Raw genomic sequence first — 18,167 nt, 5'->3', positions numbered from 1 at the left:
CTTGTTCCACATAACCGTGTGGGTTAAGTTTAATAAACTGGCTGCAACATGCCAACACCCATATCTAGTTCAAATTGCCACCCAAAATATCAGACTTATATACAAATACAATGTAGCGCGCAGTAGCTGAAATGTTTCCTTGTTTCTGCTGAAGTTCAACATTAGAGCTGCAACTAAATACATTGAAGAATTGGTCATCAACCACAATCAGAAACTACTTGGTAAAGGAACAGTATATTAAATTAATTTCAAATGTAGGTACAAAAGTTGCTGATAAACAGATCATAGGAAAATTCTCCATCAGACCTTTGCTGCTGTTTCATCATAAACCACAAGAGTTACCTTCTAAAGAAAATAATGTGTAATTCTAAACTGTGGAACTTGGAATCTCTGACCCTATGGATCATTGTAAAGAAAAGACATTAACGACAATGCGTACTCACTCCTAGCAATTAGTACCCCTACTAGCCCACTGAAAGAAGTCAGGTGGTCCTGAAGCAGGGTCAATCCAACCAATTATGTTTTGAAGGATACCCTATATTCAAAAGAATTGCTTTTAACAGAGATCAAAGGCCGTTGAAGAACGGTGAATCACTCAACTTGAAGAAAGCCTTTCTCCTCCAAGTATGTCAGTACCTGGCCTGCCAGGGCTGCAGGCAGGAGGCAAACTCCATTATTTTGCTGGATTTCTATCTGACAACATAAGGAGCATTCATCAGCGAGCTATCGATTTTATCATGTCTCTGAATCAACCAAATGTCTGATAGGCTGATAGAATATCCACATGTGAATGATATTTTCTTTTTATACATCAACATATACATACCTCACAGTTCAGTGGTTGTTCATATGGATCATCGATTCCGGTAAAACCTGCAATTAGAACAATTTATTTGAAAACTAGCTGGCAGAGGGAGAGAAAGAAGATATGGTATGCAATTAGAGTGGATTGGTATTTAGGGTTTGCTAACAGCAAGACTATTTGTTAAACAAAGACATAATTTTTTTTCTCTTTCAAAATACAAGTTTGAAATTACAAATCTATGATTTGGACCCAGAACCACGAACAACGCATGAATATTTTCGGTTAATGCTTACTAATTATCTTGGTACTACAAGTAGCTGCAACTTTAAGAAAACAAGATTTTTAGGCTTGCTGCAAGTTCATATAATATATGCAATGAGCTAAACTATCTTCAGAAATAACAGGTCGAAGATGTTATTAAAAAAAATGATGGGTGACGAATGTAATACAATTTTTTTTTTCTTAATCAAACAAGACAGGGACTAAATTTCCTTTTGTACTTAGAATGCATAACATATGAAAGCAATAAATGATGGCAAAGATTATAGTCCTGTAAGTCTGCCAAGATGGATTTCTTTCTTCTTCCTTTTTCATATTTAACCCCATTTGGCAGGTGATTAGTGTGGCTCCTCTTATCCAATCTATATTCTGGCTTCTTTATAATTCTTTTTTTTCAATTTAAATCTCTTTCTGTTCTGAAGCGATGGAGGAACAGTTGGTCCATTGCCAATGTGGAAATGTAGGAGTTGAAATATGTTTCAAAAACACACCTCTAATCTTTCCCGCACGTGCAAGCTTGTAAAGGCCTTTTGCATCCCTTGACTCACATAACTCTAAGGGCATGTTCATGAAAACCTGTCATCATGCAGGTAAAATGAAATCCATCTTCACTAAATAGAATAAGTAGAAAAAATTTACCAGATTATAACAATAAAAGCCATAAAAAGGAGTCTTGCATCTTGCCTCAATAAAATTTGCATCTGGTAGCATTGCACGGCAAGCATCTCGATCTTTCCTATAAGGAGATATCAGACTAGCAATACAGATCAATCCTGCATCCGCAAACAGTTTTGCGATCTCCCCTACAATAAAACCTTAACAGCTTAAACATAACACAGTCAAGGAGAACTCATGTAATGGTGAAGTTGAACAAAGTTCTGCTTCTATCTCTGATGACTTCCATGCTAACACAGTCTCCCACTCTAAAATAAAAATTTTAAAGTCATAGGCAGCCATATACATCTTAGTTCTGCAGAATCCTTTCATGTTTGTATTCTTCCCCATTAGAACGCATTGTTGCAGTTGTAAGATCATGCATCTTGATCTTTGTATTAGTTAATTACATTTTGTCATACTTGAGCAGTAACCAACTAGTATTAGTATGATGCACTCAAACTTGCTACATGACCCAGATTTTTGAGAAACTGACCAGCAGCCAAAACCCATCTTCCACCCTGCTTTCTTTACAGAATTCACTACTCTCTAGATTCTTATAATGACAACCACCTTTTGTTAGACATCACATTTAACTGATCATTTTATTTTAGATTTATATTAATTGGAAATGCAAAAAGTTCCTCACATTTCCCAGTAAACAACATGGTGATGAAATTTTTGTAGATCCACAGAAGATAAATAAATAAATCAAAGCTTTGAAAATCTAATCCATGCTTATGGTGATGAAATTTTTGGTTCATCAAGAAACTGTCAAATATATTCAGCACAATAAAAGCAAAGCCATTAAACAAGAAGATCCAACTTGCATCATTTGGGTGAGTCATAAAACACCCTCTAACAATACATACACAACATAAACACAAGTCCACAACATCAGAAGCTGAAATTCCAATTAAACTAGGCATGCAGGAATAGGTTTCAACAACACCCCCACCCCCCGCGCTTCTCCTCCTCACGCATAGAATGGAAATTAGGTAAATAGACATGCTAAGAGTGGCCAACATCTGCTGCCAGTACAAGCCTTAAAAATTATCTTAACTGAAGTTAATCCATGTTTCCTCAGACACTTACCAACTCTGCGAATATTTTCAGTCCGGTCTTCTGGTTTGAAACCAAGATCCTTGTTGATACCATGTCGAAGGTTATCACCATCAAGGATATATGACAGCTTTCCCCTCGAGTGCAGTTCTCTACTTAGTGAGCACGCCAGTGTACTTTTCCCTGATTCCAATAACGAGTTCAAGAAGGCATATAGTAATTAGAAAGACTACAAAAGTGGCTGGAATAAAGCATATGTTTAAACCATGAACCATGTAGGACTTGCCGAAAGCCCACTCATAGAAGTTATACATGCTTCGGTATGTAATAAAATAGAGGATTCAATCAATATAGTCACTGGTCACTGGATTAAGTGGCCACCAGCTGAACTTTGAATTGTGATACTGTAAACGGGCTGTAGACTGGAATTGCAACTGTACTAGTAAAACCCAGTTAGAAGCCAACCGAAGTTATTCAGTTCCAGAATAGCTTGTCTCACTCAATTTGGTTGGACTAGTTCACATTATCCGATGACTAAAATGTAGGATGGTCTTTTGTTAAGGTTTCTCTTGTCTTATTTCCTCTAGAGCCCATTCCATAATGTGTATTTGTTTTCCGTTTCATTTAGGAAAGAAAAATGATGAAAGGAGGGGGAGGACAGATGAATAAAAAAAATGTTAAGACCAAAAGAAATTTAGATATTTTTGTTTTAATTAAAACCATTTAAGATCCACACCTGGATTACAGATCTATTACCTTGGAAACTGACATCACATGATAAAATGTCTGATGTGTCATTATCTTTATCGGAATTCTTCACTCTGTCAGTTAGGATCTTCCAATGACTCATGTACTAATGACCCTATAAACATGGTGATGGCTTGTAGCTATATAGTGAGGATTTACCTAAACACTGAAAGTGTGAAAAGCCAGAGTTTGTAAAAATATATACACACACACACACACACACGTGTGTGTGTGTGGTGCACAACAGAAGAAATTGGTCCGATCCTTCGCAGGAACTACCTATAATAACGAACTTGCAAAATGAATCGCTTTATTGTAGAGATTCATTGTTCCTGACCCTGCTTCACCTCAATTGTTATTCTATTTTATTTTTTTTAATACGAACCTCTATTGTTATTTGAACAAGTAAAAGTTATTTCTTTGTCACTTCATTGCTGTACTGTCTCATCTGTACTAGTAATTCACCATAAGTAAGAATCATAACTCCTTCTCCCTATTTAACCATAAAGGCTTAATCCACATATTCCGGAGAACTAGGGATCACTTTCCCAGAAAGAAAAAAAACAAAACTCAATAACAGAATGAACATCAAATGGTTCTCGTGTGTAAGTGCAATTAGTTGAAACATGGTTCCATAGCAAAAAGAAGGAATATGTAACTATGGAAGTCAGTTTAAAAAAAAAAATAATAATAATAATAATAATAATAACAATAACCTGATCCGCTGAGACCTGTAATCCATACAACACATCCCTTTTGGTTGAGTAGTTTCTGCCTTTCAGCTTTCCCAACAGGACATTCTTGCCAAAATATATTTGTTGAGTTGCTGATAGTAGACATTCTGCTGAAAAATATAAAACCACTGAAAAAATGTACTCGTAAATAAAGGAAACATGATGAGTGGCGGAGACCAGAATGCGATCGATGCAAAGTAATATATGAAGAAATTGAAAATGCAGCACAACATAGTGATCATGATAAACCCACATTCTAAGCACGACCCATCAAAACTCAAAAGAAAACGAAAACCCAGGTCAGTTACCTGACACTTAATTCGAGGCCGGGAGGGATGGAGGCGACGAAGAATAAGAAGTTTTTCCATTTATTGGTATTCCCTGCTTTCAAGGGGGTCTTTTGCTTCTTTTTGGGGCTGTCAATGAATCTGGACGCATCCTCCTCTTCCTTCCATTGCTACCATTAGTCCATTACCAACCCCTTTTGTCCTTTGCTGACATGGAATCGTCAAATTTTTTTTTTTTTTGAGCGACACGAATCGTCAAATTTTTCTATTACAAAACTTTCCTCTAAGAGCAACTTCAATGGCTTCTCCATATTTTGGCTTTTCTCTACTTTAGGAAAAAAGAGTTTTTTTTTGGGTTAATTCTTGTTTACCCAGAAATCACATGTATTTTGCCCATTTGCACCAACAAGTTTGTATTGTGCCCATTTACACAAATCTGAGAGGAAAAGACCAATAGGGGTAGTCTTTTCTACACTAGTGCCTATTATATCTTATGCTGACTTTTTAGGTTTAACTTTTGCTTTTTCTTAGGAAAACCTGTTCAAACTCTTGAAAAAAAAAACAAAACTAGCCTTCAACATGCCCAAGTTTTTCACCTAACGGTTACTTTAACAGACGGAATCACTGCTGCTTGTTTCTATCTTAAACTGACGCAATTTTTTCTAAGTAACAAAAAGTTCAAGCCTAAAAATAGTACAGGAATAGAGGCAAAAACAGATATAAACATTTTTAAACATCAAACTAAAATAAAATGACAAGGTGGATGAGCAATCTGAAATTATTTATTCAAACATAATTACAGACTAAAATTCAGAGCTTCATTCTCAGGTAAACAGCTAAGAAGCTGTTTAGCTATTCATAAGAATGATTACAGATACTTACTTGTAGTGACATCACACTATTTCATACAAGACAGGAAGGAAAGAGCACCCTGCTACTATAACTTTCTTACTTCTTGAGAGATTATGATATAGAAGTTTTCGAATGCTTAACAACTGAAGTTAAAGCTCCTTATATAGGGAGCGGAACTCAAACTGGAATTCAAAACATCTAAATGTACAAAACGACTCCATGATTTCCTACTTTCCTGAGTGCTCCTGTTGGTGGAGGTCGGACGGGGAAAAACAGATTCTTCAAGGTGAAATGTTTTTCACATTTCTTTTCTGAAAAACAAAAGTAGCTTTTGGAAAAGCTCCAAAAGTACTTTCGGTGCTTTCTACACCTGCTGCTTCACATGTTCTCGTCTGTTTCTGAATTGTGACCAAGGACAAATGAGTCGTTATCTGCCTGGGTCATACGAGCAGTTGTTGCATTGTCTTCGACATCTGCATCAACATACATCTTGTAGTGGTTGTCTGTTTCAAGCTTTTCAACCCACTGTAAGCATGCCAGTGTCGAGTCTATCTCCTTTCTTGTGAGAGATAGGAAAAGGTAACTGCTGACAACGTCAGGATGATCGTAAGCAGTGATAATTGTTTTTTCTCCTGCTGCCAGGAAAGTATTCTTGGTAACTTCAGAAATAATCTTCTTGATGTATTCTAGTGGCATTGCCTTCATCCATGGAATGCTTGAATTTGGCTGGCCATTGTAGGCAACACAGGCTGGCTAAAGATATCTTCTTTGAATGATTCTCACATAATGATACGGAGAAATGTATTCAACTTCACCGTTTGTTTTCTGAATCCATTCTGGCGGGGTGAATATGAACTTCAATCTCAGCATGCAGTCATTTTTTCTAACATTTTTGACTGTGTTGACGATTATAGGGGGCAGTCCCTTGGGATCACCATTTGTCTTAGTCCATAGATTATGGACAAAACCATTTTCAACAAGCCAGAGCTTGTGTTCTTGAGGATGCTCACTCTGAACATTGACCAAGTATCTTCCAACATAAGGTCCAGCAATAATGAAGAGAGTTGGAGGAATACAGGCCTCAGAATTATGCTTTCTTATCAGATTATGGAATTCGAACCAATCTTATTCTTTTAGTGCTATGATAGGAATTCAAGCACTTTCAGGATCTTCAAGATAGTGATTTTTTTTTCACTTCTAACAGCACTCTGCTGCATTTGATTTCTTTCATGCTGTGGTCTAGCATTCTCATATAGTTCTTCAGCTAGGGCAAACAAAGCTAGGAACATAATACCACTATTTCTTTCTTGAAAGGCAAATAAGAGATTATCTAGGATTGCCTTCTGGTGGTAAGCTAGCCTCCTGCCAGTTCTGAACACAGGATCAACAAAGGTTCTTAATTCATAATTAAAAACATTTATAACTCCAGTTGGAGTTGGTTTGCTTTTTGGCAAAGCAACAGCTGTCAACGGTCTTGATGAGCCTTTATCGTCTGCCGTTTGAGACGGGCTAGCCAATCCTTTACCCTGGGATTGATCAGTTATGGCTAGTCCTTTTGGACTTAGCAAGAATCTTTTGAGGATTTTTTCTTTAGGATCCTCATCAGGTTCATGTTCTTTCCCAGGACTTCTGCTTCTGGGATTACGACCTTCGTCGTCATCTTTTCGGCTGAACATGGCCAGTTCTCTGGTTAAGGCATTTGGAAGATAGTTCTTGTTTCCTGCAATTAATTCAACAATATAATCATATTGGTTAAGAAATAATTGCCAGTTGGCTAATCTCCCTCTATCAGCAGCTTTATCGAGTTTAAAGTTTTTGAAATTCTTTACTCTAGCACAATCGGTGCGGACAGTAAAGGGTTTTCCAAGAAAACCTGGAGAATTTAAAATCGTTTTCTTGACAGCCAAAATTTCTTTTTCCCCTGTGGGATAATTCAGTTCTGCAGGGCTGAACTTGCCGCTACAAAATTTACAGATCTTTTCAATATTAGTTCCAAGTGTTTTTGCCAGAACAACACCGGACCAGTAATTATCACTCGCATCTGTTTGGAGGATAATTTCATCATTTTCCTCTAGTTGTTGTAGAGGAGGAAGGTTTTTGTAGAGATTTTTTATCTGCTTCACAATGTTTTCATCATCTGTGGTGAAGTTCCATTTTCTTTTGGAACTGGTTTTAGGAGATAACATTGTTGTTAGTCCTGAGATTTTGGGAATGAAATATCTCCTATAGCTTATGACTCCTAAGAATCTCTCTAGACTCTTAGCGTCAGGAATCCTATCTGGGAACTTCCAGATTTTCTCAAGGATGTGAGGTTGGAGTTTTATTACTCCATTCTTGATATTTATTCCTAGGAAATCGACTTCATCGTGGATAAAGAAGATTTTCTTTTCACCTAGGATAATTCCATGCTGAACTATCAGCTTTACAACCTCTGTTTTTGGAGAAGACAAGAATGTCATCAATATAGACGACACAGAATTCAGCCACATGTTTGAAGATGTTGTCCATCTTTCTTTGGAAGATTGAAGGGGCTTGTTTTAGACCAAAACGCATTACTAACCATTCGTAATGACCTTGTGGTGTTCCAAATGCAGTGAGAGGAACACTCTTAGGATGCATCTTGACTTGCCAAAAACCCGACTTTGCATCGAATTTTGAAAAGACTTTAGCTCCGCTGAGCTGGTTGATCAGTACTCTTACTTGAGCCATTTGATAACTGTCTTTGACAGTCTTCTTGTTGACATCTCAGTAGTCAATCACCATTCAAGCTTTTCCTCTGAGGTTTTCTGCGTGGTTTCTCATGTAGAATGCTAGAGCATGATGAGGGCTAGTGGAAGGTTGAATTAATCTCTTGTTCAGGAGATCTTCAATATCTTTTCTGAATTCTTTTTGATCTTCCTCTTTGTACTGAGGAATGGCTTTAACATGACAGATGGCATTCATATCATGTAATCTCAATTTACAGACTATTGGGTCTTTTTCCCAAAACTTTTTAGGGTCTACATTGATATTTTGCTCGAGTAGTTTCTTGATTTTGTCAAGAATGGGAATTTTCTGAGACTCAAGCTTATTCTGAAAATGCTTGAGGTTATGCTCATGAATGAAACTAGCTTCTTCATCTGTGCTAGTTGTTTCTTCTTCTTCTTCTTCTTCTTCTTCTTCTTCTTCTTCTTCTTCTTCAGAAGATGCTTCTTCAACAAGTATTTCTTGTTGTTGTTTGATTTGGAGGATAGTTTCAAATTTGGGTTTGTAGGGGGTAAGATCACCACTATTCTGTTGCGATCTCTGATATTGTGTGGTAAAGTTGGGACCTACTACACTTTTGGCTTGAGTAAGCCTGTCTGCCCAGAACACCCGTTCTCCTTTTCTGAAGCCTATCGCTTCTTCATCTTGGATGAATCTCTGTTGGAGAATAAAATCATTTCCCAACAAGAAATCTGATCCTTGACCTTCAGATTGCCAAACATTATGGATGATAAATGTTCCTCCACCAATGGTGATATGAACATTTTTTGCTACTTTATTCATTGTAATATGGCTTCCATCAAACGTAACACCAGTAGTTGTTGTTTTCTTTTCTTCTTTCCAGAGTTCTTCTGGAATTGCAAACCTTTTTGCAACTGTAAATCCTGATCCATTGTCTACAAATGCATGTAGATGATATTTTTTATGATAAGGGAATTTGAGTCCAATCTCTATGTAGTTGCTGTATCTACTAGTAGAGACGACTTTCGCTTGTTGTTGCTCACTTTCTTGAGCTTGTTCCTGAGGTATGAATAGTTTACATTCTTCTGGAACATTTTCTAGTATTTCAACCAGTTCAATGGTTGCATTGAGTTTTTCTTCCTCGATTATTGTATCAAGGTTTTCTGCCTTGATTATTTTTTCTTCTTTTATATCAAGTTTTTCTTCCTCGATTTTTTCTTCCTTTATTTTTTAGGAAGAGGGTTCCATAGCTTCTTGGAACATTTTTTCTAATTCTCTCTTTTTTCTCTGAGAAATATTCTTCATATTCTTGTTCTACCAATTGGCTGACAAGGCCATTCTTGGTTTTTCTTTTTGCTTTAGCTATGAAGCATTCTTTGTGATAAGTCTTTTTTGACCTTTCACATAACATAGGAAGTCCACTCTTTCATGACACAAGCAGTAGTCACAAATAAATGTACCAGGGTTCACCTGGTAAGAACACGTTATTGCCTCCGTCTTACTTTCTTCCCAGTTTTTGACATGTAGAACATTCATCTGTCTAGATTCTAAGTACTCTACTTCAAAATCTATTTTAGAATCAGATGATTTTTCTTCTTCAGACCAGGCAGAGTATACTGACCTGTCATCATCGTCATCATCAGAATAGGTTATTTCGTAGCCTTTCATGTTTGCTTTTTCTACTATAGACTCATATTCTTCAAATAGAGCTTTAGTAGATCTTTTACTTTTTTCCGGGCATTCATTGGCATAGTGCCCTTCAGCTTTACATAACCAGCATCTGCAAGCTTTCTTGCTTGGTTGATTATTCTGAGGATTGACTTGGTGATTCTTCTTTTCTTGAAGAATTTCTTTTTAGGATCTTCATCCTGTTGTTTCTTGGAACTTTTCTTGAATTTCCAATCTTTTTTCTTATTACTCCTTTTGAATTTTTTTCGAGTAATATTTTTCTTTTCTTTTTCTGTGGAACTTGGATTCATGACATCCCCAATTGGTTGGCATATCCAATATTCCATAACAGAAATTTTCAACTCCTTTGATTTGTTTCTTGGCCATCTTAGCTCTAAGATTGGCTTTACATTGCTCTTTCAGTAATTGCCTAATTCTATCTGCAATTCTTCCAACTGAAAATCTTTCAATTGGTTTTTCAGCTATGCTTTCTCTCTCACAGCTGTTCTCCATGGTTCAGGGAGTTTCCTGTGCAACAGGTTGACTAGATCAGTATTCTCTAGTTCACCGATTGTACAGTAATATTCTTGAAATTCATTCAAGTATTCTTCAAAATATCTCATGTCACAAATCTTGAGAGCATAGATATTTGATTTGGTCGTTTCTTTAGCCTTTTCACTCAGATTCAAAAGATCTCCACAGAACTGATCGTACAGGGTACTGTAAAATCATAAAGAGATTTTGAATTTTTGATCTCTTCAAGCCAGTCTTTTCCTCTGGCAGTCTCTTTGAAAGAGAAGTAATACTTTTTTGCTACTCCGGTAAGAGTAGTTTCATAGTACATCTGAAGATCTGGTGCTTTGAATTTTCCAAGGGTTAGAGCAGAAGCCATCATCAGGCTATCAACCCATTAGTCAAGAGTTTTTCTCTTGTCTAGATCTTTGTCTAGATTTAGCCAGATACCATGAGTGGAAATTGGTATTCTTGGTATATTGTCCTCTAGGACAAATCTTTGAGAATTTCTTTCTCCATTTTTGCCCGTAGGGGCTTTCTGTAAAGGGAGTTTTATTTTTCCCTTCTCTCTTATGATGACTGTTTCGTTTTCTCCTTCTTCCATTTCAATATCCTGATAGGGAAGGAGTTTTCTTTCCTTTCCAAGTTTGAAATTTTTCATCTCTTCGATTAGTTTTTCTAATCGTTCAGGATTTTCGCAGGACTCTGCTTCATCATAGAGGTCATAGAGCTTTTGTGCTCTGAGCATATTTACTGGTCTGTTTAGATCAACTTCTAATTCTTCTTCAGTGATGGACTCTGTTGGTTCTTCAGAGTAAGTTGTACCACTAATAGTCTAACATTAGCTTCACTAGTGTTGTAGCTTCTTCTGAGAAGATTTTTGTTTATCCTGATGTTCTCAGGACAGACGTCACTTTTTCTGTGATCGTCGAATTTTAGACTGATATCTCCAGTCTTTCTGCTTTCATATATTGCAGCCTTGGCATTTTCTGCTAGTTTTTTCGGACCAGACAATTTCCATTCAATAAGAAAAGTTACTTCATTCCAAGTAATCTTGTGAATCTGTTGTGAATGGTTATTCTGATTGGTGAGGAATCCAGTAGTAAGACCTGAGATATTTGATATCCTTGTCTTTGGTTCTACTGTGGTACTCATCAGTTTATAGTATATTCTGTATACTATTGCGAGTTCTTGCATATCCTTTTTCATCGATATGCCATCTGTTTTGACTCTCAGTCTTAGACAGTGAGCTACATCTTTCAAGTTGGTTGAGAAATTTGGGAAGCAGTTGAAATAAGCCACTTGATTGCATAAAGATGCTTCAAGGGTTCCCAACAGACTAGCTTGAAAATCTGTTAGTCTTTTGTCTTGTAAGACACATAGAACTGAACAGTTTATGCCTTCTTGGGCAAGAAGTTTTATGCCTACTTGGACTGCTCCAATATGCATAAATTGATAATTTTTTGTTCTTGCTCGGGCAACTTCTTCAGGAGTGATCATCAGAAGATCTATTTCTCCTGTTGTTGAGGGGGTTGTAAATTCCAATAATTTGAAGTGGTGGCTGTCCAACACATCAAACTTTCCCTTTTTATAGATTTGTTTAAAATCTAATTTTGGAATTGAGGAGTTTTTTACCTCCTGTTCGATTTCGTTGAATTTGAATTCTTCAACATTGAGGAGTTGCACTCCTTTCTTTTTCCCGAAGACGCTCATCATTTTGACATCTCTTTTTTCTTTTGGGTCTTCATACCGAATACTAGTTTGACTAGTAGATGGTCCAAGAAAAATCATGTTTGGAACAGGATTCTTCTCAGGTTTTTCTAATGGTTTAAATCCATTAGCTTTCTTTTTTACTGTAGGCACTTTCTTGTCCTTCAGTATATTTTTCATAGAATCCAACGTTTTTTTGCTGTTCATTGATTTTTGTACTAACACTTGTTAGCTTTTCTTCTTCCGTTTTTGGAAGTGCCTTGATATAATCTATTTTGTTTTCCAATTTTTCTAATTGGTAGATTATAGCAGGTAGTTTTTCTAGATGATCTTGACATCTAGATAATTCTTTCAGCAAGATCTGATGTTTCTCATCAGAGGATTTCAGTAGAGAATTCAACTTCTTTAATATTAAATCAGACATTGTCCCCATTAGGGGGGATTCCCCTTTTGAACTATTTTACAAGCTTTGATACCAGTGATTTGCGGATCTAACCAATGCTCAAATAATCAAGAGGTTTTTGTTCCTCTTTAAGAGTATATAAGATATCTTCAATATCTTGTTCGACTTTATAGATTCTTGTTTGAAGTCTATAGATGATATCCCAGTAATCGGGAGTTTTTCTGTTAAGATTATCTCGAAAGTTTTTCAACTTTCTCAGCTTTTCTTTTTCTTTTTTTAATTATTTGCTAGTACTATTACAGATAACAATTAACTCAAGTCTGTCAACAATAGAAATTATGAATAGTAATTTTAACTGCTTACCTTTGAATATAGAGGATGAACTTTTGATATGTAATTATAGTCTAGAAAAATATTTCAAGATGGGCCTACCACGCTTTATTAAAAATAAGAAAGTAATATAAAAGAAAAAGGATGATGGAGGGGTATTAGTGGGATGAATAGTGAGTGGTTTTGAAAAGTATGGAGAAAAAGTGGAAAGTTTTGTGTGAGTGGAAATAAAAATAAGTTGGTGGGGTGTATGAGAAGTAGATTGCTAGATTTGGGGTGTATGATAATTTTCCTTCTTTTTTTTCTCCAACAGATTCTCTATAACTATCTCTATTTTAGGGAAAGTGAGGAAAGAATAAACCAAATTCCCTATATTTACAGTAATCTCTAAAATTTTAAGGAAGAATATGGAGATTTTAGAGATTGCTGTAAAATAGGGAATTTGTTAGAGTTGGAGAAGAAAAAGAGGATTCAAATTTGCCCACCATTTTTATTTTGTGGTGATATCACCTCCCAATTAAAACTTGCCACGTCATGTAGAATTAATTTAATACTTAAAATTTATTTATTTAATAAAACATCATAATTAACTATAATTACGTTTTATAACACATGACAGTTTTATATTGAGTGGTGGTATCACCACCAAAGTATTGGTGGTGAGCAAATTTGAATCCAGAAAAAGATGCTAAAATTTTGACTTTTGCTTCCCTATTATACAGAAATTATAGGGAAACTGCTGGAGTTGCTCTAATTCTACATTTCTTACGGCTGTTAATATAACCAGGTCTTTTTATATTTTGGGGTCTTGGACTTAATGCACAAAATTATTTACTTCACCAAGGTTATTTTATTCCCACATTTAAATGTAAAATGACAATTTTACCCCCCTCAATCTAATTAATAAACTACATCATCTCTCTCTCTCATCCCTCTTATTTGAAGTCCTACAATTAGGGGTCATCATTTGGCCCTAGGCCCTAAACTCGTCCTAAGCCTGCCCGACCCGGCCTTGCATTAGGGCAGGCCGACCCAACCCTTTTTGAAATAGGGTAGGGTATGGGCCATGAGAATGAAACCCGGCTAGACCCTTTAGGCCCGCCCAAATAAGCCCTAATAATTTTCTATTTTTTCTATTTTTTAATTATGTTTCTTTTTTTTTCTATAATATGAAATTTATCTCTTTCATTGTAAGTAATTTCTTAAGCTTTGTTTTCTTTAGTTTTTATTTTCTTTGTTACATAACAATTAATATTAGGAGATTTAGAGAGATAGTTAATTGAACATAACCACCTTAACTAATATTAATAAATGTTATAAGTTAATTCCTATATACACACACATACACGTATTAAATATGATCAACTAAAAACAATGTCTTATATTACCTATATAACCATTGAGCCACATTTTGAGGAAAAAAAATAATGTAAGTTTTTTTTTATTAAACAAAATAAGGCCCTTTTCAGCCCTATTCGGAAGGTCGGCCCGGCCCGGCCCTTTTGGCCCTAATAGATCAGGCTTTTAGGGCAGGTAAGGGTTAGCATATTTAAGCCTTGACCCGACCCTAATCGGCCCTAAATTTTGTTGACTTTGACTAGGCTCGGCCCTGCCCGACCCAAAGCCCTAAAATTTAGGGTAGGGCTGACTCTAGCTCGGCCCATGATGACCCCTACCTACAATCTCGTTAGCAATGGCGTCCAACACCGGAGTCAACCTCGACCACCACCGCCGCCTCAATCAGCTTCCTTAGAAACCCTCTCACTATCGCTCTTTGCGTGATGTGGCTACTTTGCTTCCCAAACCTATCGCCGGAGCCATTTAAGAGTCAAATAAGTCTTAGACAGCCTATATCATTATTAAAGAAAGGTCTTGGACTCTTGGTTTGATTTTTGTAGGTTTCAAACAGAAAGTATTGGAGATGGAAGCCAAACCTGAAACTTAGGTAATCATGAACCACTGTTCCATAATCCATTATCAATACAACATGGAACAAAATTTCCAATCAGAAATTTTTGATTTGAACGGAAAGGGAATAAAATATTGTTTCTCACATCCAATAGAATATAGTTTGCTTTAGGATTTTGAGTTGATGCATCAGCAGTAGTGTTGTTGTTCACTGCCTCCAATCTTTTCCTCCACTCTGATGGTGCTAGAGGTATAGCTCACATTGAAGGGTCCAGCATAGGAAGATGACTAATTCCTCCTTCTAACTGGAGAGAAACAAGAAGTCATTAGCTACCTCACTTCACATTTCACAAAAACATTTCAAAAGGTCCAAGTAACAATAAGAAGACGATGTGAATTGAGCTTGCCTGAATCAGTGAAGGCTTATACCGCAACTTGAGTTGTGGAAAGGCATTCCTAGCTGGTGCTGCATAAATCTACACCAAGATGTTGGCAAATCTCCTATCATCTCTCACCCATTCAACATATGCAAGCGTGTCTCTTGACGGCCCACTGTAGGCGCGTCTATTGATTGTTGAGTTAGACAGATAGATAGATAGGAATATAGGATGCTTATCAATATGATTTAGTTGTTCTGGAATAGAATGTTAGTTCAATTGATTATGGTGTTGAATAAAGAATCTTCTGTCAATTGTTTAGTTTCAGGACTTTTGTTCCATTTCTTTTAACATGTTTTAAGAGAAGCCAACTTTATAGTAGATGCGGTTGCTAAGTTAGGTCATAATCATTTAAACGGTCATGTTAGGACTACCAATTCAATTCCTAATGAGACATCTAGAGTCCTTCTTTATCTAATTTAAGTTTTTTTCTTATCAAAAAATAACTCAATATAGCTAATTAACTTAATTTTGCTGTTGATTTAAATCTGTGGGGCTGTGGCTTTTAATATGGTGTTTTTTTTTTATATTATTATTATCTATACTATTATTAAAAGAACCCACTTTGTCAGTCAAAGTGGGTGTGAAATAACGTAAATATCCTTAAACTATAGTTTAATTTAAAATAGTCTTTAATATATGAGGGATGTTATGGTAAATAACAAAATATAAATTTAGAAAAAGTAGGAAATGATAATTTCTCATCCCACATTCTCTAAATATAACTTCTCAATCCCACTATCTACATATATAATATAACTGCCCACATCTCACGAATGTAATTCTTTTTTCCCCTCTGAAAAGTAAAAATAAAAATAAAAACAAAAACTGTTTAACAAGGGAAAATGATCATTTACCTAATTTTAGCTTAAAAATTGTCCACTTACCCAAACACTCTAAGAGATTATTTCACTGATACCCAATTAAGTGTTTCTTTATTATTATTTATTTATTTGTGGGACAATTTTGCTCTCTCCTTCTTTGTCACTTAGTGAGAGAAGTCATCGGAGACCTTACTGGACCCCAGTGACCAATGGCCGGCCGCGGACTCCGGCGACTGGTGACCGGTCACCGAAATCCGGATATAGGACTGGTGACCGGATTCTGGCGTCTAATTTTATTGCCCTCTAGTAATACCTAATAATCATATTATTGCTCCCTAATAAACATATTATTGCCCCCCAATAACAACCCCCAATAAACATATTATTGTCCCCCAATAACAAGTTTATTAGGGATCAATAATTAGTGAAAAATGAAGATGTTTTTAATTTTGAAAGTTTTAGTATGTTTATCCAAATAAATAATCTTATTATCGCCCCTAAATAATCTTCCAATAACCATTTCCACACATTTAATCAAACACCTTCTGTGCATTACCCAACTCGCCAATTTCGCAATAGCCATTCATTAAACAACACTTTATCAGCCTCATTGGGCCGCGGAGAGAGTAGAGCTGATCCATCAGACAATTGTAATTAACCAAAGAGGCAAACAAATCAGGCTTCAGTGCACTCAAAACGCGAAGAACACCCAACGTGCTGTGTGGGGTTTGGGAATCAAGGAGCCTAGCGATGATGACGTTGCAGGTGCGCTGGTCAAGGAAGCAATCTGAGTAAATGGAGTGGGCAAAGCGGTGGTGGGCTTCTTCGAGGCAGTTGGAGTCTCAGAGAGAGTGGATGACGATGCTGAGGTTGAGCGGGTCGGTGCGGTATCGACAGAGGCGAAGGTGGTCGAGGAGGTGGAGGGCTTGGTAAACATTGCGGTGGCAGGTGCAGAAGAAGAAGAAGGCTGTGGGAGAAGAAAAACGAAGGATCGGTGCGATCAGGTTTGTTGGCGGAGCGGTGACGAGCGGTGAGACGAGGCGGCGTCGGAGTCGGTGGTGAGAGAGAGAAGAGAGAGAGAGAGAGAGAGAGAACGAGGTGTGAGTGAGAGGAGGGAGGGCCGGCGAGATCGTCCCGGTCAGTCGGCACCGGAAGTCGTTCGCTGTGGTGAACGAGTTGGGGGGGAGAGAGAGAGAGATGTAATTTATTAATTAAATTGAAGGTAATACTGTCAATGAATGTTAGATTAGGTAAATGAGGTTAAAAAACTCTTAGTGAAGCAAGTTGACAATTTTTAAGCTAAAATTAGATAAATAGTCACTGCCCTGTTTGTGTCAATAAATACTAGTTATTATTATATTAACAGAAAAAAAGAAGCAAGAGGACACGAGCGGTATTTAAAAAATGAAAGCAAAACCCAGCTTTACCGTAAAGTAAAACTACTAAAAATGAACAATCATCCCCAAATCACCAAACAAAGAAAAAAGAGAAGGGAGGAGAGGAAAAGAGGAGAGCAGAGGAGAGGAGAGAGATGGTGTTGAACAGTTATGTAGTGGTAAGAGTAGCAAACGTGTCGGCATATCTGTGTCAATACGTAGCTTGCAATCCAGAGAGATTGAGTAGCGACCAAGTTCTGCATCTCATCTTCTGCTTTCCATTCCATCAACTCCGTCGCCTCCTCCGACGACCTCCCTCGCCTTGATTCATTCAATTCATCTTTGTAATCTCTCTCTTTTTCTCTCTCTTACATATCACCGAATATGATGCTTTGTTTTGTTGTTTCATGAATTCAAGATCTATCTGAGATCCATGCTATTTCGAATTTGACTAAGGCTCTGTTTGGTCATTCTTTGCACTAGGAAAAGCACTTCTTAAAAAAGCCACTTTTTGTTTTTTTTTGCTTGAGGCCATATTGTGTGTTCTAATGATATTTTTCGGGTTATTCTTTTTTAATAAAAATGTAAATGCAGAGAGTTACGCTCTGTGCAGATTTGGACCTGCATTGTTCGAATTATTTATTTTTTGAATATTATTTATTTTGACGAAAAAAGCAATTTTGTTGCAGTTAAGTTTTTATTTCACAGAAATGACATGGACCTAAAAAACATGGCATTTTCAAGTGGTGTGGTTGTTTATATCCATAACTGGTTTTTTCTTTTTTTAAGTTGGTGTAGATCCATTATAAAACCAAATATTGGTAACATTATATAATGATTTACCCTAAAAGGGTTACATCACAACTAAATCA

General features: G+C 36.6%; 1 protein-coding gene across 6 annotated transcripts; it reads right to left on the bottom strand.

Moving 5' to 3' along the window:
* Positions 1-215: 215 nt before the first annotated feature.
* On the bottom strand, positions 216-4,722 carry LOC112191629 (adenylyl-sulfate kinase 3). Of its 6 annotated transcripts, none has more exons than XM_024331012.2 (7): positions 4,590-4,722; positions 4,264-4,409; positions 2,834-2,983; positions 1,769-1,899; positions 1,576-1,660; positions 827-873; positions 216-693 (listed from the first exon to the last, which is right to left on the bottom strand). In XM_024331012.2, the coding sequence occupies exons 2-7, from the start codon at positions 4,385-4,387 to the stop codon at positions 592-594; spliced, it is 639 nt and encodes a 212-aa protein (XP_024186780.1). In that variant the 5' UTR covers positions 4,388-4,409; positions 4,590-4,722; the 3' UTR covers positions 216-591. The 6 variants fall into 6 exon arrangements, with proteins under 6 accessions (XP_024186780.1, XP_024186782.1, XP_024186781.1 ...); XM_024331014.2 differs by having other exon boundaries at positions 4,264-4,391; XM_024331013.2 differs by having other exon boundaries at positions 4,264-4,388.
* Positions 4,723-18,167: the final 13,445 nt, after the last annotated feature.

This window comes from Rosa chinensis, chromosome 3 (assembly GCF_002994745.2).
Source record: "Rosa chinensis cultivar Old Blush chromosome 3, RchiOBHm-V2, whole genome shotgun sequence".
Classification (NCBI taxonomy): domain Eukaryota; kingdom Viridiplantae; phylum Streptophyta; class Magnoliopsida; order Rosales; family Rosaceae; genus Rosa; species Rosa chinensis.
The sequence above is the reverse complement of the archived record's forward strand: the minus strand, read 5'-3'. Positions and strand labels throughout refer to the sequence as shown.

Excerpts from the sequence above, each read along its gene's own strand:
- LOC112191629 (XM_024331012.2), bottom strand. The coding sequence starts at position 4,387 with ATGTCTACTATCAGCAACTCAACAAATATATTTTGGCAAGAATGTCCT. Across the intron at positions 1,900-2,833 it reads TGAAAATATTCGCAGAGTTG|GTTTTATTGTAGGGGAGATC; the intron begins GTAAGTGTCTGA and ends TAAGCTGTTAAG. Across the intron at positions 1,661-1,768 it reads CAGATGCAAATTTTATTGAG|GTTTTCATGAACATGCCCTT; the intron begins GCAAGATGCAAG and ends GCATGATGACAG.